The 21,413-nt window shown below is 40.3% G+C and overlaps 2 protein-coding genes across 3 annotated transcripts in view; one reads left to right on the plus strand and one right to left on the minus strand.

The window, feature by feature from the left end:
* Positions 1-12,360, plus strand: part of ctnnal1 (catenin (cadherin-associated protein), alpha-like 1) — a 54,222-nt gene extending 41,862 nt beyond the window's left edge. The window contains exons 8-20 of one of the 2 annotated variants that reach the window (XM_080296394.1): positions 1,739-1,825; positions 2,102-2,260; positions 3,085-3,177; positions 4,134-4,284; positions 4,875-4,912; positions 5,003-5,053; positions 5,419-5,573; positions 7,122-7,170; positions 7,717-7,773; positions 9,074-9,193; positions 9,897-9,980; positions 10,183-10,244; positions 10,812-12,360. In XM_080296394.1, the coding sequence (XP_080152520.1) occupies positions 1,739-1,825; positions 2,102-2,260; positions 3,085-3,177; positions 4,134-4,284; positions 4,875-4,912; positions 5,003-5,053; positions 5,419-5,573; positions 7,122-7,170; positions 7,717-7,773; positions 9,074-9,193; positions 9,897-9,980; positions 10,183-10,244; positions 10,812-11,037 (1,332 nt within the window). In that variant the 3' untranslated portion in view covers positions 11,038-12,360. The remainder of the gene's footprint in view (positions 1-1,738; positions 1,826-2,101; positions 2,261-3,084; positions 3,178-4,133; positions 4,285-4,874; positions 4,913-5,002; positions 5,054-5,418; positions 5,574-7,121; positions 7,171-7,716; positions 7,774-9,073; positions 9,194-9,896; positions 9,981-10,182; positions 10,245-10,811) is intronic. The other variant, XM_026157469.2, reaches the window with a different exon arrangement.
* Positions 12,350-15,485, minus strand: abitram (actin binding transcription modulator). The gene is made up of 6 exons (XM_026157470.2): positions 15,285-15,485; positions 15,043-15,094; positions 13,404-13,533; positions 13,248-13,324; positions 13,100-13,169; positions 12,350-12,842 (listed from the first exon to the last, which is right to left on the minus strand). Exons 1-6 carry the CDS (start codon positions 15,364-15,366, stop codon positions 12,705-12,707), a joined length of 549 nt encoding a protein of 182 aa, XP_026013255.2. The 5' UTR covers positions 15,367-15,485; the 3' UTR covers positions 12,350-12,704.
* Between the last annotated feature and the right edge of the window lie 5,928 nt (positions 15,486-21,413).

Consider the following 21,413-nt stretch of genomic DNA (forward strand, 5'->3'; position numbering starts at 1 on the left):
AGATTGTAGACAGACGGAGCCTCCACCATGTTTTGCAGATGGTTGTAGACTATTACTGTTGCACCTTTCTCCCAACTTCAGACCAGTTGCTACTGATTTTCAGTTAAGTTCTTGTGTAATTTGGCAAACCTCAGACCAATTCTGATAAGGCTTTGACCAACAGTGCTGATGAAAAGATCACCTTACCACTAACAGGTTCTGTGTCGGTTGGGTTTTTTTTCCTATTGCTTGACCTGCAGACACTGTTCATCTAATTTTTATTTTTAAAACCCGACACTTCTCCAATCCTCCACACAATTTCCTCATTTTTTTTAAAGAGACACTGCACACAGTTATGAGAGATGCAGAGTTTTCCGTTAATAGCTCTTTAGGTTGGTCCAGAAATATTCTTTTGGGGAACAAATGATGTGTTTTGGTGACTGGCTTTTACTAACAGTGTCTGATGATGCATTTTAACTTTGATTCTTTGCTAAGTTGTCTGCTAAGCGTAGTTTGATCCCTTTTTATGTTTGAATGATTGATAGGCCTCTTGACTTAACAAACAAAAAAATGGTCAGGCACAAGGACTGGACGGAAAATGAGTTTTAAACAGCCCATGTCAAAAGAAAAACTTCAGAAAGCTTGAAGAACTATTGCTTAATACCATTTTACAAAAGCAGTCTGGCTCCTTGGAGCCAGTACTGTATGAACATTCACTGCATTTGTTTTTAGTCTATTAGTCAGACAAAACAAGCACATTTAAACCACCACAGTGACCTCAGATAAATTCTGAAGTCAAAATGTAATAGATTTGAAAAATTAAAATATTAAGAAATTGTTAAAGAACATAATAGTCAGGCTTTGATAAATGTATTCTCAAGTGGAAACAATCTTGTGTTTATCTCTGCGCAGCATGCAGTGTGGCTGTTTAAACACAGCTCCGCAGACAGAAACTCATACAGGCAGACCCACACACATTAACATTAGGCCCCCCTCCTCCTACAAACTCACTTACTCATTCACCTTGCCTCCTCAGTTTCTTTTCACACATCTCTCCTGGAACAACATAGCATAATAACCCACCTGAATCACTGTTTTTACCGAGGCTCATTGAGCTGTGAAAGAAAATGTTGTGTTCCTCCTCATTCAGCGGTGGCTCCTTGGCCTTCAGAATTGATGGACTTGCGAAACGCAAGTCATTATGTTGCAGTTTCTAGTTGTAAACTTTTTTTTTTCCAGTGTACTCGGAGTACACAGAGATGCTACTGCTGCAAAACTGTACAGTACTGCCTCATCAAGCCTTTGCAGCTGAAGGTCGTGTGGGGACTGGAACACTGCAATGTTTTCAAACTGCTGAGAAAGATGTGCAAATACTCTAGGATCTTTAATTTGTGCTTTTCAGTGTTGTTGTAGCACATTTAGCAGCATTTCTGTCTGAAATTTGGAGAAATTGCAGTGAATTACTTCAATTATGTAATTGCTTTGAATCTTTTTATTCATATTGCACTGAATCATGCACTCTAATGCCTTCTTCTCTCCTCATATCCAGGATATAATGAGCCACAAATGTAATTAAAATATCAAAACCTGTGCTGCTAATGCACTCAATTCCTCTCTTTTTCCAGTCATATCTCATACTCTACTCATGTAAATTTGTGTTTGTGTTAGTCTTCTGCTGCATGTTTATCTAATGGATGGAGCATGTAAAAGCACACGGTGTCTCATGTTTTATTCTCCTCTTCTTCTGTCATCGGAGCAGCAGTCTGTCCACGCCAAAGAGGCCACAAAGGACATGGAGGTGGCCATCCTGAAGACGTCCCAGAGTGTCAGCGACCTCAGACGTGAGGTGAGCAGCAGTCTGTTGCTGACTGTGAAAAGATGTTCCCGGTTACAGAATCGGACATAACTGAAATGCCTCTGACTTGCTGGTGGTGCCTCTGTAGCTGCTTTCCTCGCTTTTATTTTCCCAGCACCTCAGCCCACCTGCTGCTGCCTGTGTCACCTCTGCTCTTCTTACCTTTTTTTTGTTTGGTTTTTTTGTCCCCGTTTCTCTTCAAATGATCATTCTCATTTGTGCCTTTTTTTAAAAGCTCTTTTATTTAACCTTTGTTGACTCCGTCAGCTCCACAAGGTTGCGGTGGGCCGAGCCTCAGATTTGCTGAAAGTTCATGGGGAGCAGCTGCCTCTGCGGGCTCTCAAAGCAGCAGGCGCCGAGGGAAACCTGGAGGAAGTGGCAGAGTATTCGCGCACGCTCACTGAGCAGAAGGAGCAGCTGGTGGAGGTAGGTGGGATCAGGGGCACAGGGAGCAGAGGAACTAGTAGGAGGGTGACGGCTACTTGAATCTGTGGATGGAAATCAGTAGTAATGTTTGCATTTATCTGGTTCATTACCTTCTGATGTCACAGTAATCACTGCGCCTTTTTAGGAAAACATACTCATAAAATAAAAAAATTAAAATAGCACATTAAAAAAAACAGGTGCTTAAAAGAAAAAAAAAGTTTTAAAATGTTAAAAATCAAAAACAATACTGATCATTGAGGTGCTCAGAAGATGACTTTGAGTGGATTATTGGTGAAAATGGAAGGGATTTTGTTTCTAATAGGTGAGATTCCACAATGCTTGAGCACAAAGGGTAGTTTATGCAAGACTTTTGTCTATAATTTTAATCATTTGGCCAAATGATTGCGTTTTTGCCGCCGAGTGTCATGCCGTTAGCATGTTCCTCTGCCAACAAGGTCATGTGATCTGACAGGTTTGTTACCAATTACTCAAAAAACATTAAGGACAGATTTGCATGAAAACTTCACCAGGTTGGCCTCATTTTAAGAGATTGGTCCAAATAGAAGTGATTAAATGGAAGTGGAGCTGATTCAGATTTGCAGCCAGGAATTTTTTGGAAGGATTGTTTACCATTGTGGGAGAGGGCAAAACTGGATCGTCACAATCTTCACACAAACATGTCAAGTATTTTAAAAAAAGAATTGCACATTCTTAATTTAGAGCTGTGGACTTTTTGTGCTGGGGGTATACATACTGCTCTTTTTAGGGATTGCCTCATGTATGCTTTGTGTCAGAAGCTTTATTTTCCATCTGTTTCACTCCAGACGTGTCGGCTGTTGTGCCATGTGTCGGGCACAGAGCCATTAGAGATCACCTGCATACACGCTGAGGAGACCTTCCATGTCATTGGTCCACAGGTAACACAATCTGTCTAAACATTATCCGTATAAATAATTACTTTATTAAATTCAGCACTATTAATATACGCCCTTGACCGAATGTGTAAATAGCAGTAGATGGGAGTAAAGAGTCTGGTAAGTAATAAAAGTTGACTTAATTAAACTGCAGATACGGGTCGTTCCATTCAGCACTTTAATTGTGTGTCTATTAAGTCAAACTGGTCATTCTGTGGTTCAGGTGTAAAAATCAAACATGGGTAATAGTCTTCTTAATACGGAGGAAAAGTAGACGCTTAACTTCCCATCTCCTCCGTCTTCCTCCCACATCTTCAGTCCTTGGCTGAGAACATGCTGTCCACTTAGTCCCTCATCCCAGATCTAATTATGTTTGCTCTTAGAAACCATCCATGCCCGTAATTATCCGGCAATGTAGAATGTTCCCGCCTTGCAGCGCTAATGTCAGGCCCCACATGACTCCGCAGTAATGACTCCGCTCCTAAGTTCAAAGGTCAGCCAATCAATAACCGTGCGGCATGAGGGTGGTAGTGGTGATATCTCTCTCTCTCTCTCTCTCTCTGCACCCAGAGTAATGCGGGGGTGGCCCAGAGGGTAATTGGCTATTAAATACGACACTGTAGAGGATGGACATTGGGGGAAGGGAGGTGGTGAATAAGTGCGCTGGTGGTCATGTTTCATATTTGTCAAATTTTTCGAACATCGTACGTCAGTTTGATGTCAGGACCAGAAGTGTAGATATAAATTGCTACATATGTGTGAAACCGCTTCAGCGTGACTCATGCTGAACTGTACTTAGCTGCCTGAACCCATTTTATGATGATAAGTCCTTAAATACTTAACAGTTATACAAGCTCAATTTATGAGCTTCATTCACAGGCACTTGGTTTACATTTTAGATCAACAGCAGCATATGTATGAATGTAGAATGTATCAGAATTGTTCACTCTTCTGCTCAGATCATCTCAGCAGCCCAGACGCTGGCTCTCCACCCATCTAGTAAAATTGCAAAGGAGAACCTGGAAGTGTTCTGCGAGGCCTGGGAGTCGCAGCTCTGTGACATGGCTCTGCTGCTGAGAGAGATCAACGACGTCTTTGAAGGCAGGCGAGGTCAGTTGAAATCACTTCATTGGTTGTCTGTGTCCATTCAGGTGAGTTGTGGTAAAAGGAGAGTACAAGTATGGGTGAGTTATAAAGGGCAAGGGAGTAGAGGTCAATGTGCCATCTGTGGTGTCTTAACTTTGGGGGGGGGGACAAAAAAAAGAAAGGAAAGAAAAGAAGATCCAATTCTATGAGAAACCTTGATGAATCATTTTCTTCTTGAAATTTTCAGCTGTATTAATAAAACTTAAGGCAGGCAGTATGAATGTATCTTTTCAAAATTAGTCATCACAGACCGTGGGAAGCTTTCTATCAAAGGAGTAACATCAATGCCATTGAACATCCCTGTATTCATTCCACCTCTTTACACTTTCTCTATTTATTATTGTGCCAATAACCAGAAGTGTCCGAGTCATGGACAACCGCTCTGACGAGCTCTGCTGTTTGCACACTCGGTCACACACGCAGAGACAGAAAGTAGATACTCGAGTGTATTCACGTGTGCTGCGCAGAAGTCTGTGTGCACGTATCTGTTTGAAAGTTAGATCCAAGTACTTTTACACGCTGTCCTTATAACAACAATAACTCTTTCTTCCTAGGAGACAAAAGGCCTTATTTGTCACTTCCTAGACCTGGGGTGAGTGTCACACCATTCATCCTCATAAATGTCTCAATGATACAAACGTTTGTAATCCTCTGATTAATACCGCTCTCTTTTTCTCCACAGAAGCACTTGGCGAACATGAAGACTGCCAAGGCTGTCAAGTTGGATGCAGAGGTAGCGCACACACCACCAAATCCTCGGGCTTTCAGCACAATACATCACGTCTCATCTTGTACCGTCTTTTGGCAGCAGTATATTCATCTCTAGGAAACATTGTGTCACTCTCTTGAAGAATTGATCGAGTTTGTATGGTAATGTGCTGCAATTTTGTTGGGCAGCACTTTTTCACACGCTGTACCGCCACAGAAAGCAGGATTATGCTGATTACAGGCTTTCCGAGTGTGTAAACAAGTGAAAAGTACCATGCTGGCTAATATACACTTTTAAAAAGACATCAATTACACTTCATCAAAAAGATTTGTGTGGTTTTTAAATTTTTTATTTATTTATTTTTTCCTTTTGCGCTTCTGCGTGCCCAGGAGCAGACAAGTATGGCCAAGCTGGGTCTGGAACTTCGTCTTCTGTCGTCAGATGTAGACACAGAGGTGGAAAAGTGGGAGGACCAGGAGCATGAAATTGTCCGGCAGAGCCAGAGCCTCGCCAGTATGGCCTACAACATGTACCTGTTCACCAGGTAGCCTTCTAGTATCGCACTGACACATGCACACAAATTTTTTTTTATATTATTTTAAAGCTCAGTGTTGTCAATCCCCGTAATCATCCCCGTTAATCTCTTAAGAGACATACAGAGCAAAAGTCTTGAGCCACCACTCTTTATATTTTGCTAGGAAAATGTGTCTGTGATCATTATCGTGCTGAAAAATGAAACTGAAGCCACTCAGACACTTCCCAAATGCTACTGCAAAAACGTGAACTGTGTTCATAACTCCCAAAAGGTTGATTCTGTTCATCTGGACGTAGCGTTTTCAGTGGGAGAAATGTTTCGTCATTTATCCAAGTGACTGATCAAAGACCATTAATCATTGATCTTAGTGTTTTAAGAAGATCCCCAAACCCAACAACAGCAGTGTTTTTACAGATGAATGTAGACATTCAGTGTTGTAGCTCTCTTCTGACTTCCTCTGTACATATCGACAGTGATTCGAGCCATTAGATTCAAATTTTGATTCATCACTCTCTTGGGGTGGCTGTAGCTCAGGAGTTTGAGCACGATGCTAAATCCCAGGTTGTTCTCCAAATGCATTCATTGCAGCGTGAAAGTTAGAAAGTACTTAGGCATAGAAAAAAGTGCCATATGAATGGAGGTGAATGGGTGAATGTTATATAAAGTACTTTGAGTGCTCTAGTAAAGTAGAAAAGCACTATATAAGAACCAATCCATTTACCATTTACCACACTATAAGACCCGTTGTCACTCATTTTTCAATTGAGGTCTTGTGTAATTTAGCACACCTCAGTCTTTTATCCCACTTTCCCTTCTTGAAGGATTGCCTTGACAGACACACTTCCACCAAGAACAAGGTCCAGATGCATCTCAGGTCTTGGGTTGTGTTTTGTTCCCATTTCTTAAAGACACGACTTTGAGCTACTTTTCATCTGCTGTAGATAGTATTTTTTTTTTTAGCCGTGCTATTTCTTCTCTTGGTGCAAAAATGCTATTTCATGCCTGTCAGACTGTGTTATCTTTGACGGGTTTTTTTCTGGATTCGACTTATAAATGGGAACTTTTTTTTTTTTTTAATTTTCCAACAGGCTGCTAGTAACAAAGTGTCTAAAAACACAATTTGCTAAGTTGTCAGTTATGTGCAGATGCAACACTGGTTCATCGCTTTATTTAGGTGACTTTTTATGCTTAAATGATTCATAAAGTGTAACGTCCATTAACAAATAAACAGCAAAAACATTGTACTGAAAATGGTCCGGTACAAGGACTGGACTGGAAATGAGCGAAAAAGCAGCCAATGTCCAAAAAACCAACTTTTAGAGACCTTCAGAAAGCCTGGAGAACTATTGCTCAAGACCACCTTTAAAAACTTACAAGAACATTTCAGTCATTTGAAGCAAATTCTAAAGAAATGTGGCTTGTCTCAAGACTTCTGCACGGTACTGTATTTTCACAGATATTTTCTAAACAGAGTTGATTGCTTTGGAAGATGTTTGCCCTTGTGCATATTTCTAATCCGAGCTTCTCTTTATTATTTCCTGCATGATTGATCCACAGAGGGGAGGGACTGTTGAAAACAACGCTAGATCTTTTTCATCAAGCTGAGGTATTTTTCATTAAGCTTGCTCTGTTTGTTTTCCTTCTATTTTATTGAAGTTGTAAATGAACGCATCTATCGTCCCGTTCCACCTGATACACGCTGAAGCTCGCAGATCGATAGGTTAGTAAATGCAAGGATCCCTTCATTCACGACCCTGAAATGCAGATTTCACCGGGCATTACGGGGATTTATGAGTGCAGTGGGAATATAGCGTGGCAGATTCCCGGCCATCTCTGGCACATGGTGTAACAAGGTTTGTGCGTACGAGTGTTTCCTATTGAACTGGGATCTTTGCCAGTAATGTACAGTCATTTGTAGAATCAGGGACCGAAATGTCAGACAGGATTTATTCAATTTGTGTTGAGCAGGGGAGATAAGCGAGGAAGAGGAGCGAGAGGGGAAAGAGACGGGAAGGCACACTGATAAGAAGAGCCAAGAAAAATCATAGTATTTACTGACTAGGCTTCTTTTTAGTTAAGAGAGCTTTAGTTTTTCTTCTGTGTGTGTGTGCAAGTTGTTTGATTTTTGTCTCTTTTCTGACCTACTCTTAAGGTTCTTTCTGAAGAGGGGCTCCAGCTGTGCTCATCTCTCCGCACTTTTTCCTCTCAGGTATATTCCCATGCAATTAATCTATCTTGAACACGCCAAAGCACAACGATTCATATAATGCAATTCCAAATAATGTTTTTTTTCTACAGTAGGCATTTATAAAGAAATCTAATATAAAGAACAAAAGGGTTTTTTTTCCAAGTAGAAATAAAATGAATACAGTTGAGTATGAACCAGGAGAGAAGTTCACTTTATGCACAGTATTTTCTTGCTTGTCTTGTAGCATGTGATTGGCTGCAGCGTAGTAAGACAGAGCTAAGGGGAGATCGTTATAGCAAAGCTATAATGAAAGAATTGTTTATTTTCTCCTGAAAATGGGGAGATACTAACCAACTCTGTGCACACACACACACACACACACCCTCCGATACTAATACACACCCGTATCACACGTTGTGGCATGCCATGGTGCCAGGTCTGGCTTATAAATCACACAGCGAGAGCAGGAAATTAAGGCTGTCACACACTTTCACCATCCTCTTGTCCTCCTCTCAGACTCCAGTTTCAACAAAAGTAGCCTTGGTGCTTTCCTTCCTTTTAGCTCTCAACAAACTTCTTCCTCAGGTCCTCCAAGTTTAATTAAATGGCTCCTTTTGACAGCCTTTAACGACTGCCATTTGTCACCGCCGTGTGTCCGAGGCTGCGTGTGTTTGCGCACATGTGAATGGGCAGAGGGGGGTGAGAGCGGAGGGGGAGGTGGGTTGACTGCGACCGCCCAGGAGCAATTCATAATCAGGAGGCCCGGCTCTTCAGCTTCCTTCATGCTTTCTGATTAATTACATCAAACAAACTGGTGCTAATGGAGTCCCTCTGTCTCACCCTCCACTCCTGTAGTTCTTTGGCACCAAACACACAAAGCACATCTGTGTAGCTCTAATTATGCAGATGAGATTAAGCATTTTTTTTCTTACTAAGGTTTAAGAGGTTTTATATGTTGTTGCTGGGCATGAATGACAAGGGATTGAGGTCTTGGGTCATTGGTGGCATGTATCTGTGTAGACTACGATCTGGGGATTAACTCGGATGGATAACAGACTTAAGCAGCAGATCATGGCTATTGCTGATGGATTACATCAAGCAGCCCTTTTTTTTAAAAAAAAAAAACGTCTTTTTCTTTAATCCACTTCTCCTTTTCCCGATGCTTAATTTGTATTTGACCACGAGCCCTGTGAATCTCGTTCAGTAAATCTATCAACGTCTGCACATATTAACTCTCCCAGCGAAGTGCCGTTATAAAACAGTGTCTTCTGTTCTGAAAGACATCCCACCCTCCCTCTGTGTGTACCTCTCTCTGTTCCAGTTGGTTGATGAGGAAAAGACTGTGGTGATGACAGAAATGGAGAAGCTGCTGGCTTTGTGCCAACAGCTGCAGATGGGGGCTAAGACTCCTGTACAGGGCAAGGCTGCCACCTTCCAGAAGGTAACCATACTACACCTGTCTGTGTTTTTATCTCTCTTCTTGTTAGTGTCTGCACTCTTTATTAGGAAAAAAAGAAAACCAATTACTTATTTTTGCCTGAAGTCTGTTCGGTTTGGTGGACGTTAAATAAGTAATATCACAGAGATCGAACAAAGCAGATAAAGAGTGTTTCCACTGAAGGACCGAAGAAGCTCTGACACTATCACAACTATCACCCCAACAACCAATGGGTATCATTAAAGCGCTGAACACACAATAGGGCATGACTAATTGTGTTCATTACTGGCTTCAGAATAATCTTTCAGTTATCTTTGAGTAATACGAACATCTAATGCAGGATGCTGGGTTAATGAATGTCTATGAGGAATTAATGAGCACCTTGGACGGGGATGAGCTGCCTTTGCTCACCTTGTAATAAAGGCGCTGGTTTGGAATCAAAAGGACACGATGAAGAGTAGCATGCTCAAGGCTGATTAATTAGTGCCTCTTTTATATGTATTGGCTCCCGCCTCTATATCTCTTTACCTTCACATCGACCGTATCATTTATCTCGAACGGTAGAGAGAGCCTGTCTTACGGGGGTTGGTAGGACATGGATGAGGAAACGTTAAATTACAGGGTCAGTGTAGTTTAGTGCTGCTGCTGCAGTGAATCTCTATGCGTGGACCCTTAGTGATGTATTATTTTACGTCTGTGCTTTCAGGTGGACTCATTCATTCAGGCAACCAGGAGCATCCTGAGTGTGGTCCTCTCCCTCCTGCCATGCTGTAACAAGCTCAATAGAAAGGTGACATCCACTGACCTGGACACTTTATTGACAGGCAGCTTGAACATATATACGAAAGTATAGAAAAAGCTTGGAGATCTTATTATCCAGATACATATGCAAACATCACAGCACGCTGACACTTGCAAACATGTACCTTTTATTTTTAGCGTGCAGCAGATATACAGCAGCGCCTGTGTTCATTTCTAGCTATGTTTTGCAGGGGATGTTCAATATCTTTGCCTCCTTTTTTTGCTGTCTATCAAAAAAGTCTCCAGTGAGTTGGTAAGTGTCTGCGATTTTGAGCTGAAATCCTTGTTGAAGCTAAAAGGTGTCAGTTGTTGGACTGATTGCCACTGAAGCACATTCACAAGATCAAACCGTAGACTGTAAGCAGAAAGCTGCAGCTGGCATTGGCAACTTTTTACTCGGAGCCACTCTTTGGGCTTTAAGTTCAACACATCATGATTTTCGAGAGCCACAAGTGACCGCATCTACACCAGCGCGTGAAGGAGTGCTATGTTACCGGCTAGGTAGTGAGTTCAATTAAATTCAGTTTTATTTATAAAACAGTTGCCTCAAGACGCTTTAAAGTTGCATCCAGAGATGGTATAGATTTCCATAACTAATATCTGAAAAAAAAAAAGCTTGGTGATGTAGTTTTTTTGGGGGTTTTTTAATAACATAAACACAGCAACATAAAAAGAACTGACTCCAGTACAAGCAATCAATATTTCATATAAAAATATTGATTATGCCAGCTTTGTGTGTATAAACAGTTAGAAACGAGCCATTGTATTTTGCCGTTTGTTTGTTTTTTCACTTTTACTCTCCTGTGTCATTTACTTTCAGTACAAGTCAGAGAGGAACAGCCTCAGTTCCCCGCAGGATTGGAGAGAAAGGCAAGACGCATCCACACCTGTCAAAGAGGAAGGAGCTCTCAACACCAAGAACAGCAACGGATTTGGCGTTAAATCTTTGGAGCAGCACATGGCTGGTCTCAACCTCCTTGAGAGCAAATAATCCCAGGCAATCTCTTCCTTTGTCCACTCTTCCCGATAAAGCAGCACATAGCTGACCTCACCTCTCTGGAGAAAATATGATCTTAGAAATAGCCCCAGTCCCCACCCCCATCCGTCATTCAGTACTAGTCTGGTAAAGATGGTTGACTTGGCTCAACTGGAATTTGCATTTCCTGCCTGGATGATGTTTGCACAAGTAAAAAAAAAAAAGGAAAAGCAAGTCTATGCTCTCTTTCCCACTGAGGTTGATTTAATCCAAGGTAGCGTTTCACCTGAAGCACCAGTTCCACCCCAGTCCACAAGATGGAGTTATTACTACACACACAAAAAAAAGTTTTCAAAAAAAGTGAGGCCTGTCACAAACCTGATTTTTTTTTTTTAATATTTTTTCTTGCTTCTGAATTAATAAACTAATTAAAAGTCAGGAGAGAACTCCACTTGATGCTCAGCTCAGCCATACATCTATCTTCACTATGTGCCTCTGTGTGACAAGCCTCTGTGTTTTGTGGTGTTCTGTAATTGTGTTGCACAAGTTATGTAAAAAAAAAAAAAGTAAAATTAAGATCCACAATGCATGACGCCATCATTACCAAACCCCGTGTTTGAGTCTCCTGTGGTCACAGCCTTGTAATGTGACACTTTCTTTGTAATGCGCGCCACAGCAGTACACCACGATCACTTGCATTATATTGAGCACCTCATTTACATTAGGTTTTACAAGCTGACCACACTACATAACATGCAATGGATGTCTAATAGCCATTATTGTACGACATTCCCCATGTGCCATGCTAGTAGGAAAATGCAAAAAAACAAAAAAAAACAAAAACAAATGCCAAATACGATTGTTCTTGCGTCTTCTTACTGTTATAAAATATAAAACATAGTCCTCCAGTGTTAATGGAGACACTTTTATTTAAGCCGGGTTTCTCGACTTGATCGAACCTCTGTTTATATTGTCCTGAGAATTATACGAACCAGTCTACATGGCATACTTTCTCTCAAAGAAATGAAACAAGTTTGAACTGGCACACGTGTAAAGTGGAACCTTGAAGTGTACTTGTTATGAAGACTATCATTGTGAAGCTGCCTAACAGACCATTATGTATTAAATGGTATATATTACTTGGTACTTGAAGCATATGTATCCCGAGGTAATCACTTTGGTACTAGGAGAGGGAGTTAGAATGAATGAAATGTATAACCACACAGGAAGCTTTAGAGAATCACTGTACAGTGTGAGAGCAGCTAAGACTGCTGGGTAACGTAGTGCCGCCAGAGATGTGACGAAATCGTATCTAGTTTTGGACCACTGTTTCTTTTGATGATTCAAAGGTTAATAAAAGTGACACAAAAAAATAAACAATATTTTTCTTAAATTATTGTTTGTCTTTCTTTATATTCGACAGAAATACTTCAAACTCATGATTAGTATGTAACAAGAAAATAAAAGCCACTGTTCATGCGTTCTACTAGTTCCTTATTATATTTATCAAATTGGCAAATCCAAGCATAGACAAATTACTTGAAATCTGACTGCTTCCTGGATCCTTAAAATGTTAAACACTTTAAAAAAAAAAGGAAAAATATAGAATAACCTAGATACACAGTGCTTCATTATAAACAAAAGCCTTTCAGTCTTCTGCTAACTTTTAAGTGCATGAGGGAAAGAAACTCTCCCACAATAGAACGGGCTTGAATAAGGCAGGAATGTGGGGAACTGTCAAGATGGTTGGGACTGGGCAGAGCTGCGTTTGGAGACGATGTTCTCAAACTTGTCTCTGTTTAGAAGATTTTCTGTGATGCTCTTGCTCTCTTCAAACTTTGGCAGGATGACGGCGATGTATCCTTCGGTGGATGGCTGTAGAGATTTGACAAACCAAGCATTGTTACATGTGTTTATGAACCTTTACTAGTGTTATCTAATCTCCTCATAGGCATATGAAGCCGTGTCACCATCAGGTATGCTAAATTAATGTCAACTACTCATGTAAGGGTGTTTAACAGGGAAAAAAAAAAGGTACCGTACGCAGTAATAGTATGCAGATGGAGACATGTTAAAGATGACATGTAATGTACTTTACATTTACATGTGTAAGGTAAAATTGTAGGTTTTACCTTTTCCAGCAAGAGATTCGGAGTTTCTAAAATGTTCTCATTGACTTCCAGAAGACGACCCCGAATGCAGCTAAAACAGCCAGTGATGAAGATGTATGAGCACGTGGAAGATAAATATATATTTTAACAGTCAAAGACAGACTTTTACCTGTAGATTGTGTACTCTGTTTCATCTGTGCATGTTATCCTGCATAACGGTGCAAAATCAGTAAGGAACTGTCCCCCCTGTCGTACAGGCCAAAAAAGGAATGTTAGGATAAATGTACGAGCACACAGACCAAAATCCAGAGCTTTATTAACTTACCCGCTTGGACTTCCCAGAGACTTTATTTTCCAGCCGACTGCAGCCATTACTGATCTGGTAATTGATGCTTTTGATTGTGCGTCCGTTTTGTAGAATTGGGTGAGTCTCTGCTAAAGTGATGACACATATTCTGCCAAGAAAAACATTTTAAGAATCTATCAAGCGCCTTTTAAAATCTATATTTCTCTAGCGACATACTGATGTAGAAGTGATATAAATCACTCATACCGAGCAGGGACTATGTTGTGTAACAAATACAGTGTAATGTAGAATCAAATTATTATTATTCCCCATTTTCTCAATTTCTTTCCTGAGAAAACTTCCACTTAGTCATGATCAGGCCTACAAAATACATTAAGCTGCTGTTCTTCTTTTAGCTGTTCCCTTTAGGGGTTTCTTCAAACCACTCAACTTGAACTGTCCCTCCAATGAACTCATTTCTAATCTTGTCTATTCAGGTCACTCCCAATGAAAATCTTAACACCTCCAGCTCAGAGCTTCCTGTCTTTTTGTCAAAGCCACCGTCTCCAACCATACATCATAGTAGGTCTCACTACGATCAGAAAAATATTCCCTTTCACTCTTGCTGCTATCACTCTGCCACAAATCACCTCTGACATTCATCTCCACCCCGCTTGCACTCTCTTCTTCACCTCTTTTTTGTGCTGTCTGTTGCTTTTGACACCAGGTATTTATACTCTTCTACTGTCACTACCTCTACTCCTTGCATGTTCATCTTTCCATCTGTCTTCATTTTCATTCACACACATATCAAGTCTCGCGTCAACTGACTTTCATCCCTCTTCTCACCAATGCGTATGTCTACCTTATCAGGTTCTCTTTCACCTGCGCCCTATAGAGCACAATGTTGTCTGCAAACATCATAGTCCACAGAGACCCCTGGCTGACCTCATCTGTGAACCTGTCCATTACCACTGCAAACAAGGAAGGGGCTCAGAGTGGTGATGTCATGCCATGCCACTGCTACCTTGAACTCATCTGCGAGTCCTACCAAACACCTCACTGTTGTCTCCCGGTCCTCATACATGTTCTGCACCACTCTCACATACTTCTCTCCTACCCCTGATTTCCTCATGTAGTACCGCACTTCATCTCTTGGCACTGTATCACATTCTTTTTCTTGATCCAACTCCTGACCTTCCCTGTACTCCTTCATCACTCTCAAAGCATATTTGTAACTGTAGTGCTCTTTCTTAGCGTACTTCCTCTCTTCTTAACATAGCTTCAATAAATCTTTCCCATATCTTCATGGTATGGCTCATCAACTTTACCCCTCTGCAGTAACTAAAGCTCACACTTGTTCTTGAAAATCTGTACCAATACACGTCTTCTGTATTCCTCAGGTATTCTCTGACTTTCCAAGATCGTGCCAAACAAATCTTAGTCCAAGACAATTCCATACCTCCACGGGTATGTCTTCTGGACCAACTTCCTTTCCACTCTTCATCTTTTTCATGGCTATTCTCACTCCCTAATTCACCACCTGTCTTCTCTCATGCGTCAGGAAGAGCATCCAGCGTAAAATCTTAGCCAAATCAAACATACAAAAGGGCCATTAACATACAGTGAATCATAGCAATTGGTGTGACTCATGGTCACTTGGTCAACCTCCTGTTACCTGTTTGAATGCTGTAAGATGCAATGGTCCTCGCATGGCTTTCCCTTCATGTCTAAAAACAAAAAATGAAAAAAGGTGTTCGTGACATTAAAAGCAAAATAAAAAAAACCCCCATCTATTCAGACTAAAACTAAAAGTTAACGCCATCTCCCCCTGAACACTTAAGTTCACCTAACGTTAGCTCACTTAGCTTAGCTACTTAGCAAGTATAGATGAGACACGTTCACATGGACGTTATTTACCGGCTCTGTACCAGCGTGTGTAATATCGGTCGATAACTGAAGGAGCATTTGCTTTGGTATCTTCATGTTCCACGCTCTCCATGTAAAATAATAACACTGGAAAATTAATTTAAGGTATTAGCTTGGCGTCAACTTGTCTTGTCGGACAGTAAATAGTGCAGCACCGGGCAGTCCGTCCTTGAAATATATCCGAAAACCCCAAAGGCAAATAATTCTGGCTGTTCTTTTGTTTTGTACAGCGATTCGCATTTCTTTGTAGTGAATCTTCATTGACAGCAATAAACAATAAATTATTAAGTTTAATATGTTCACCAGAAGAGCTGGTAACTAACTACAGATAGTATCTTTTGAACAGTCTCTCACTTTTCACTAATCACAATATATAAGATTGAGACAAAACAAAAAAACTTCAACCCTCCAGAAAAAAGGTCTTTCAAAACTTAAAAAAAACGGTCTTTATTATTTCTATGCATGGAAACGTGCTTTAAGCGTTCAAATCTTACACAACAGAAAAAAGGGAAATCCACATTAAGTTATAGTTTTTTATTTATTTATTTATTTATTTATTTTTTACTATTTAATTTGTAAAAATGTGTATACACACACACACACACACACACACACACACACACACACACACACACACACACACACACACACACACACGTAGGAAAATATTTAGTATACACATCCAGAAATGCATACACTATTATATATTGTACATATATTTATTAGTTTCAGGTTGGCCATTCTTGTATTTTGCTCGTTTGTGTTGTTGTGTTTGCACATCTCTGTTGCTTGTGGGGCTCGCACACAAGAATTTCACTCGCATGTGCTGTGCCAGTGTGCCTGCACATGTGACGTGACAATAAAAAGTGATTTGATTTGATTTGTGATTTGATTAGTGGAATAAACACACAAGTACATTTATTTACAAGTAAGTGTGTGTGTGTGTGTGTATATATATATATATATATATATATATATATATATATATATATATATATATATATATATATATATATATATATATATATATATATATATATATATATATATATATGTACATGTACATGTACATACATAAACATTTCATAAGGTTGTACAGGAGCTGCACATTTCTGCACCTTAAGACTGCTCTGAGTCAAACTTGACCAGTACCTGCTTAAATTTTAGATACACAAATGTCAAATGTGGGTCAAATCAAGGAAAATTGTGATTTTAGAAGAATGTTTGTGAAATTGTGAAACTATACATATTATGGCTGTGCATATTTTTAATGGAACAGTGGTTGATCTTGACACTGTCATTAGAATTGTATGCATTCCCACAGCATTTGCCATATTGGTTCCTTCAGAGACAAGAACCTGCTGGTCTCTGAAGAATCACGGTGGAATCTTTGAATAGTGAATTAGTAAAAAGCCAAGAGTGATCATATATGATCCACCCATGAAACAGAGGTCAGAGTGTGCCTTGAAAGATGGTGCTTCCACACAGACACAGGACTTGAAATAGGGCAGAACAAAAGTGGGATGGTCAGCACTGTTGCTTCCCAGGAAAAGCATTACAGTTTCACATCCTGCCTGTGTGTATTTTGCATATCTGGGTAGATATTGTGGCTTCGTCCCACAGTCCAAAACATGCATGTTATTTGAGGTTCTCAACTGGCACACAGATAGATTTTGCATCTCATCATGTAATCTTTATAGCTGTTGTATTTTTAGGTCTTAGATAAAACAGGACATGATGATGTTTTCTGACAAAAAACAATTCTTGTAAAACCTTAAAGTAAATAAACTCTCCCTGCTCTTGGAAACATTAATTAAGGATTAATACTCCATTTATTGATGTCAGACAGGCTAGTAATGCATTCTAAACAGACCTGCAGTTTGAAATTAGTTATAGACAATTATTATGAGGGAATTCTTAGACCTGGGTAAAAAAAAAAAAAAAAACATATTGTGAAGGCATACAATAAGAACAGTATGTAAGGGTTAATGTTATTTCACTTAAAAAAAAAAAATTAAAAAAAAAAAAAAAAAAAAAAATATATATATATATATATATATATGTATATTTATTTATTTTATGGTCATCCATGCCTCATGCCTTTATGCCGTATCAGCTTGAGAGCCACTGTTGTAGAAGCACTGTGGCCCTCACCTGAACATGAATTCCTTTGTACTAAATTTTCTTAGAACAGCAGAAGTAATCATCTTCAATCTGTATCCATAATCCTTTCAATATTTAAAACCAGTACAGAGTACTGTAGTCATTTTTGAAAAAGCGAGAGCTCAAGTCTCCATAAAGCCTGACCAGGCAAGGCTTAAAGTGTCTCGAGGTGGGGCCCAATGTCAGAATCACTGCCACTTTGTTATTTTTTCTATTGCAAAACCAGGAGGAACCCAACCTTATTTTTAAACGCTGATCCCATCGCAGATTCATTCACCATGCTCATTCTGTGGTAAAGTGAGGTTGAGCTGCACATGTGGAAAACACTATTGTCATCATGATTTTTCACAATGCCCACTAGATGTCAGGCAACGGCAAACAACCAGAGTACAGTACTGTTAATGCAACTTAACTTCTCGCCAGAAGCATAACCATCTATATGAAAGAAATGTATTATTTTATTTCCAGATAAATATTTTCACATTTAATCAGCACCAATTAGTTTCTATGTAAACCAGCGCCAGGAGGCATAATATTGCTCTATTGCCACATCACAGATTCCCAGTTTGGCCCATTTTGTTTAATTTCCATACTTTGAACTGCACGTAATTTTTCTTTTCACGTAGCTCTAATGATTCTTGCAGATGGCGTATAAGTATGTTGAGTCTGCATCCTTATTATGTAATCAAGAGATCTGGGAGAAAATGGATGGAGGAATGAAGGAATGTTTCCCTCTCTAGACCTGATAAATAGCTTCTCTCATCCACATGCTGGACATATCTGGCATGAAATGCCACTCGTACACTGTGGACACTCCTGCAAACAGTTTTGGGGCACTGGTATCGGCACGGGGCAGTAATGATGACTTCATCTAGGGCACGTACTTGGGAGAGAGAGAGTGAGACTCGGCTGACGTTTGGATTCACAACGTGAGTTTTCCATTTATCTGCTCACCACCACCACTACCCAGACTTGGAAAGTTTTGCTGTCAAGATCCATCCTAATGAGTGTTTCCATTACTCTTTCGCCTGTGGTATGCTCTAGTCTGCAATTAATTTGCAATGAAAAGACAAAACTATCGTAGAAAGAGTGGCTGCAGAGCCAGTAAAAATGGAGTCATGCCCAATAAACATATCCATACCTAATATAAACTAACATTGCTCCTTATGAATCCTGCATTTGTCATGTTATGCGGTCTTTTGTCACATCAGAGGACAATCTGTGAAACCCACAAAAATGCCCAATTTCTTCTCATCTCCGATTGTTATATCATAATGAAAGAGGTTTGCACTGTATGACCTCACTTTAAATGTTTCCTTGTGGTGTGTGTCTGCATCTGTGTATCAGTCTGCCTATCCCCATATGTACTTGTCAGTTTGTGTACATTTCCATCCCATTTAACACTGATTACTGGAACAAAATACTGCTCACTTCTCCACTCTCAGAGTCGATGTCGAGGTTCACTTGCAGGCTGTTAGACAAGCATCTCTAGGGCCTCCAGCAGCACGGGCTTCTGTGTGGGATGCACACGTAGGTCCACGTCAGCTACTGCAATAGCAAGCAGCCATTCTTCTCTGGGCGGCTATTTGTCTGTTTGGCTCCAGCAGTCCTTCCCCAGATAGTTCCCTTTGCCAGATGACTGCCTGATAAGGGAAGACTAGGGCTCCAACCAAGAAGGAGGTGATGCCTGCGTGGCTTATCAAAACTCTGGCTTCTTCTGCACTTACCTAAAAAGAATTATTATGGGGGAGGGGATGGAAGTGGTTCATGCAGACAAGGCGTCAGAAAGACATCCAGCAGTTCATTATCAGGGAGAGACATTTTATGAAATCCAGGTTTGTTCTTCACTTTTCATCATTCAATAAAAGTCCAGGAAAACAGGAGGTATGCTGCTCTTAGACATACTGCCTGTCTTTTTTCTTTCCCTGGAAAGCGCCACGGCACATCTGTATCTGACATTAAACAGACTGGGTCACATGCTGCCAAAATGCACATTTAAGCCCTTGATTCACGATTGCGTGTGAAAAAAAAAGGTGAAAACAAATAAGAAATGTAAATGTTATACTGTTTTTTGTTTTAATGTTGTCACATGTAACTTTCTGCATACATGAAATGCTCTAAATCAAGGAATCGTCAGTATCACAACTAAAAGAATACTTTTCTACAACTGATAGATTTAAATGGTTAATCTGCTAAAACGCAACACCATAGAAACTCCAGAGCGCCTTAATCTGGAGATCTCTTATTTTTTTAAGAGATTGTATTTGCAGAGTGGAGTGATCACTTTGAGAAACTTGTGATAAGCCATGTTATTCTTCCTGGAACTATCTGTGCGGTAATCAGCAGCCAAAGGTGCAAACAACCATGTCAGAGCTTTTCTGTTGTTTCTGGTCTTTCTCCAAAAGCAGCACAGCCACAGGCACTGAAAAGTGTGCGTGTGTATGTGTGCGCTTACGTGTCAGTCAACAGGTCAGTGTCTTTAGCAGGAAGATAGTTTACAAGCAAATGTTTTAGAGGGGATGAATATGTGGTTGGCTGTTTAGAAAGTAATCACATTCTCGCAGTGGCAGTAATGTCTTTGAGCTCTTGAAATTTTTACCTTTTTGTTCTGTTAATGGGGATTTCTGAGCAGCAAAAAAAATAATGTGCCGAAGTGCACCTAATGCTGAATCAAAAGGAAAGTGTGAAGGCACATCTCAGAGTTTGAATCTCAGCAGCCGCCTGTCCCCGCATATTTAAGTGGGTTCATATGAGATATTTGTATAACTTTCCATCACCATGTGCGCTGCCCAAAATGTCTCTGATGGTGCAGTAGTTTGCATGAGGAACATGGTAATATTCAGAAAGCATGACCGCTGCCAGGAACTTTCACACCTGCATCGAATTAGAACGCTAAACGCAGAGAGCAGTATTTAAATATTTAAATGCGAGCTTTTAACTCATTCACTGCCAATGGCTGGCAGTGAATGAGTTAAGAGAAGCAGATTAGGTGTTCCTGGTAGTGGCTGTACTTTCAGGATCTCTCCAGAGCTGTTCAGGGCTCTCTAGTTGGATCGATAAAAAATTGGAGCACAAAGGCAATTTGTTTCTGAAGTTGGTCCAGTGGTGACGTCATTTCAATGTGACCACTGAAGTGTGAAGACAAAAAAAGCTGCAGCTTATTTTGTTTGCATTCTGTCCTCTTGCACTGAAGGTGAACTATGATTCAGTCTTTTGTGCCATTGTAATGTCAAGTATGAGTGGTCACGTAAGCTATGTGATAGATTAATGTCCCAGTAGTTGTCTTGACATTTCTCCCTCTCATCAACTCTGTATTTTTTATTAATCGAGCATTCATCTCCAGCCCAGAGTCTGACCTGAAACCCATCCATCTTAACTGCCTTTTATTTTTCTTCATTTCACTGACTAGGAAGTGCGTCAGACTTGTTCCTGACGCTAATATGCTCACAACTGCCATCCTGCTTTTCACTGCCAGAGAGCGATGGGCTTCAACGGGAGCTGAAGACAACGGAAAGAGTGACACAAAGTCCTCTTGCACGTTTAAGCAATTTTTCACAGGTATTGAGATATTAAATGTTTAAATTCTTGACACATGGTTTCACCTGCCAGAGCAGTGAAAATTTAACAAGACTTTTTATAGCATGCTGAAGGCAGTGTATGCTTGCATATTAAGTCACCAACTGGGCTTATTTAGGTTTACCAACAACTGAATTCCCATTTAGAAAGTGCCTGTGGAAAGCTTGTGTTAATTATTTAGAAGAAGCCACGTGGCAAACAGCTGCTCGAAAATCTCCTCACTGAAAATGAGCTTTTTTCCAAGAGGACCCATCCACCTCTTGTAATGGCTGTATAGCGCAGCAGGCAAGGATGCTCTGAGCTTTTACTCAGCTGGCGACTGAGTGACAGCAGAGCAGAGTTATCCTTTTTCCCCCCCCTCTCCGAATACCTATCCTTCAA

Source organism: Astatotilapia calliptera, chromosome 22 (assembly GCF_964374335.1).
Source record: "Astatotilapia calliptera chromosome 22, fAstCal68.1, whole genome shotgun sequence".
NCBI lineage: Eukaryota > Metazoa > Chordata > Actinopteri > Cichliformes > Cichlidae > Astatotilapia > Astatotilapia calliptera.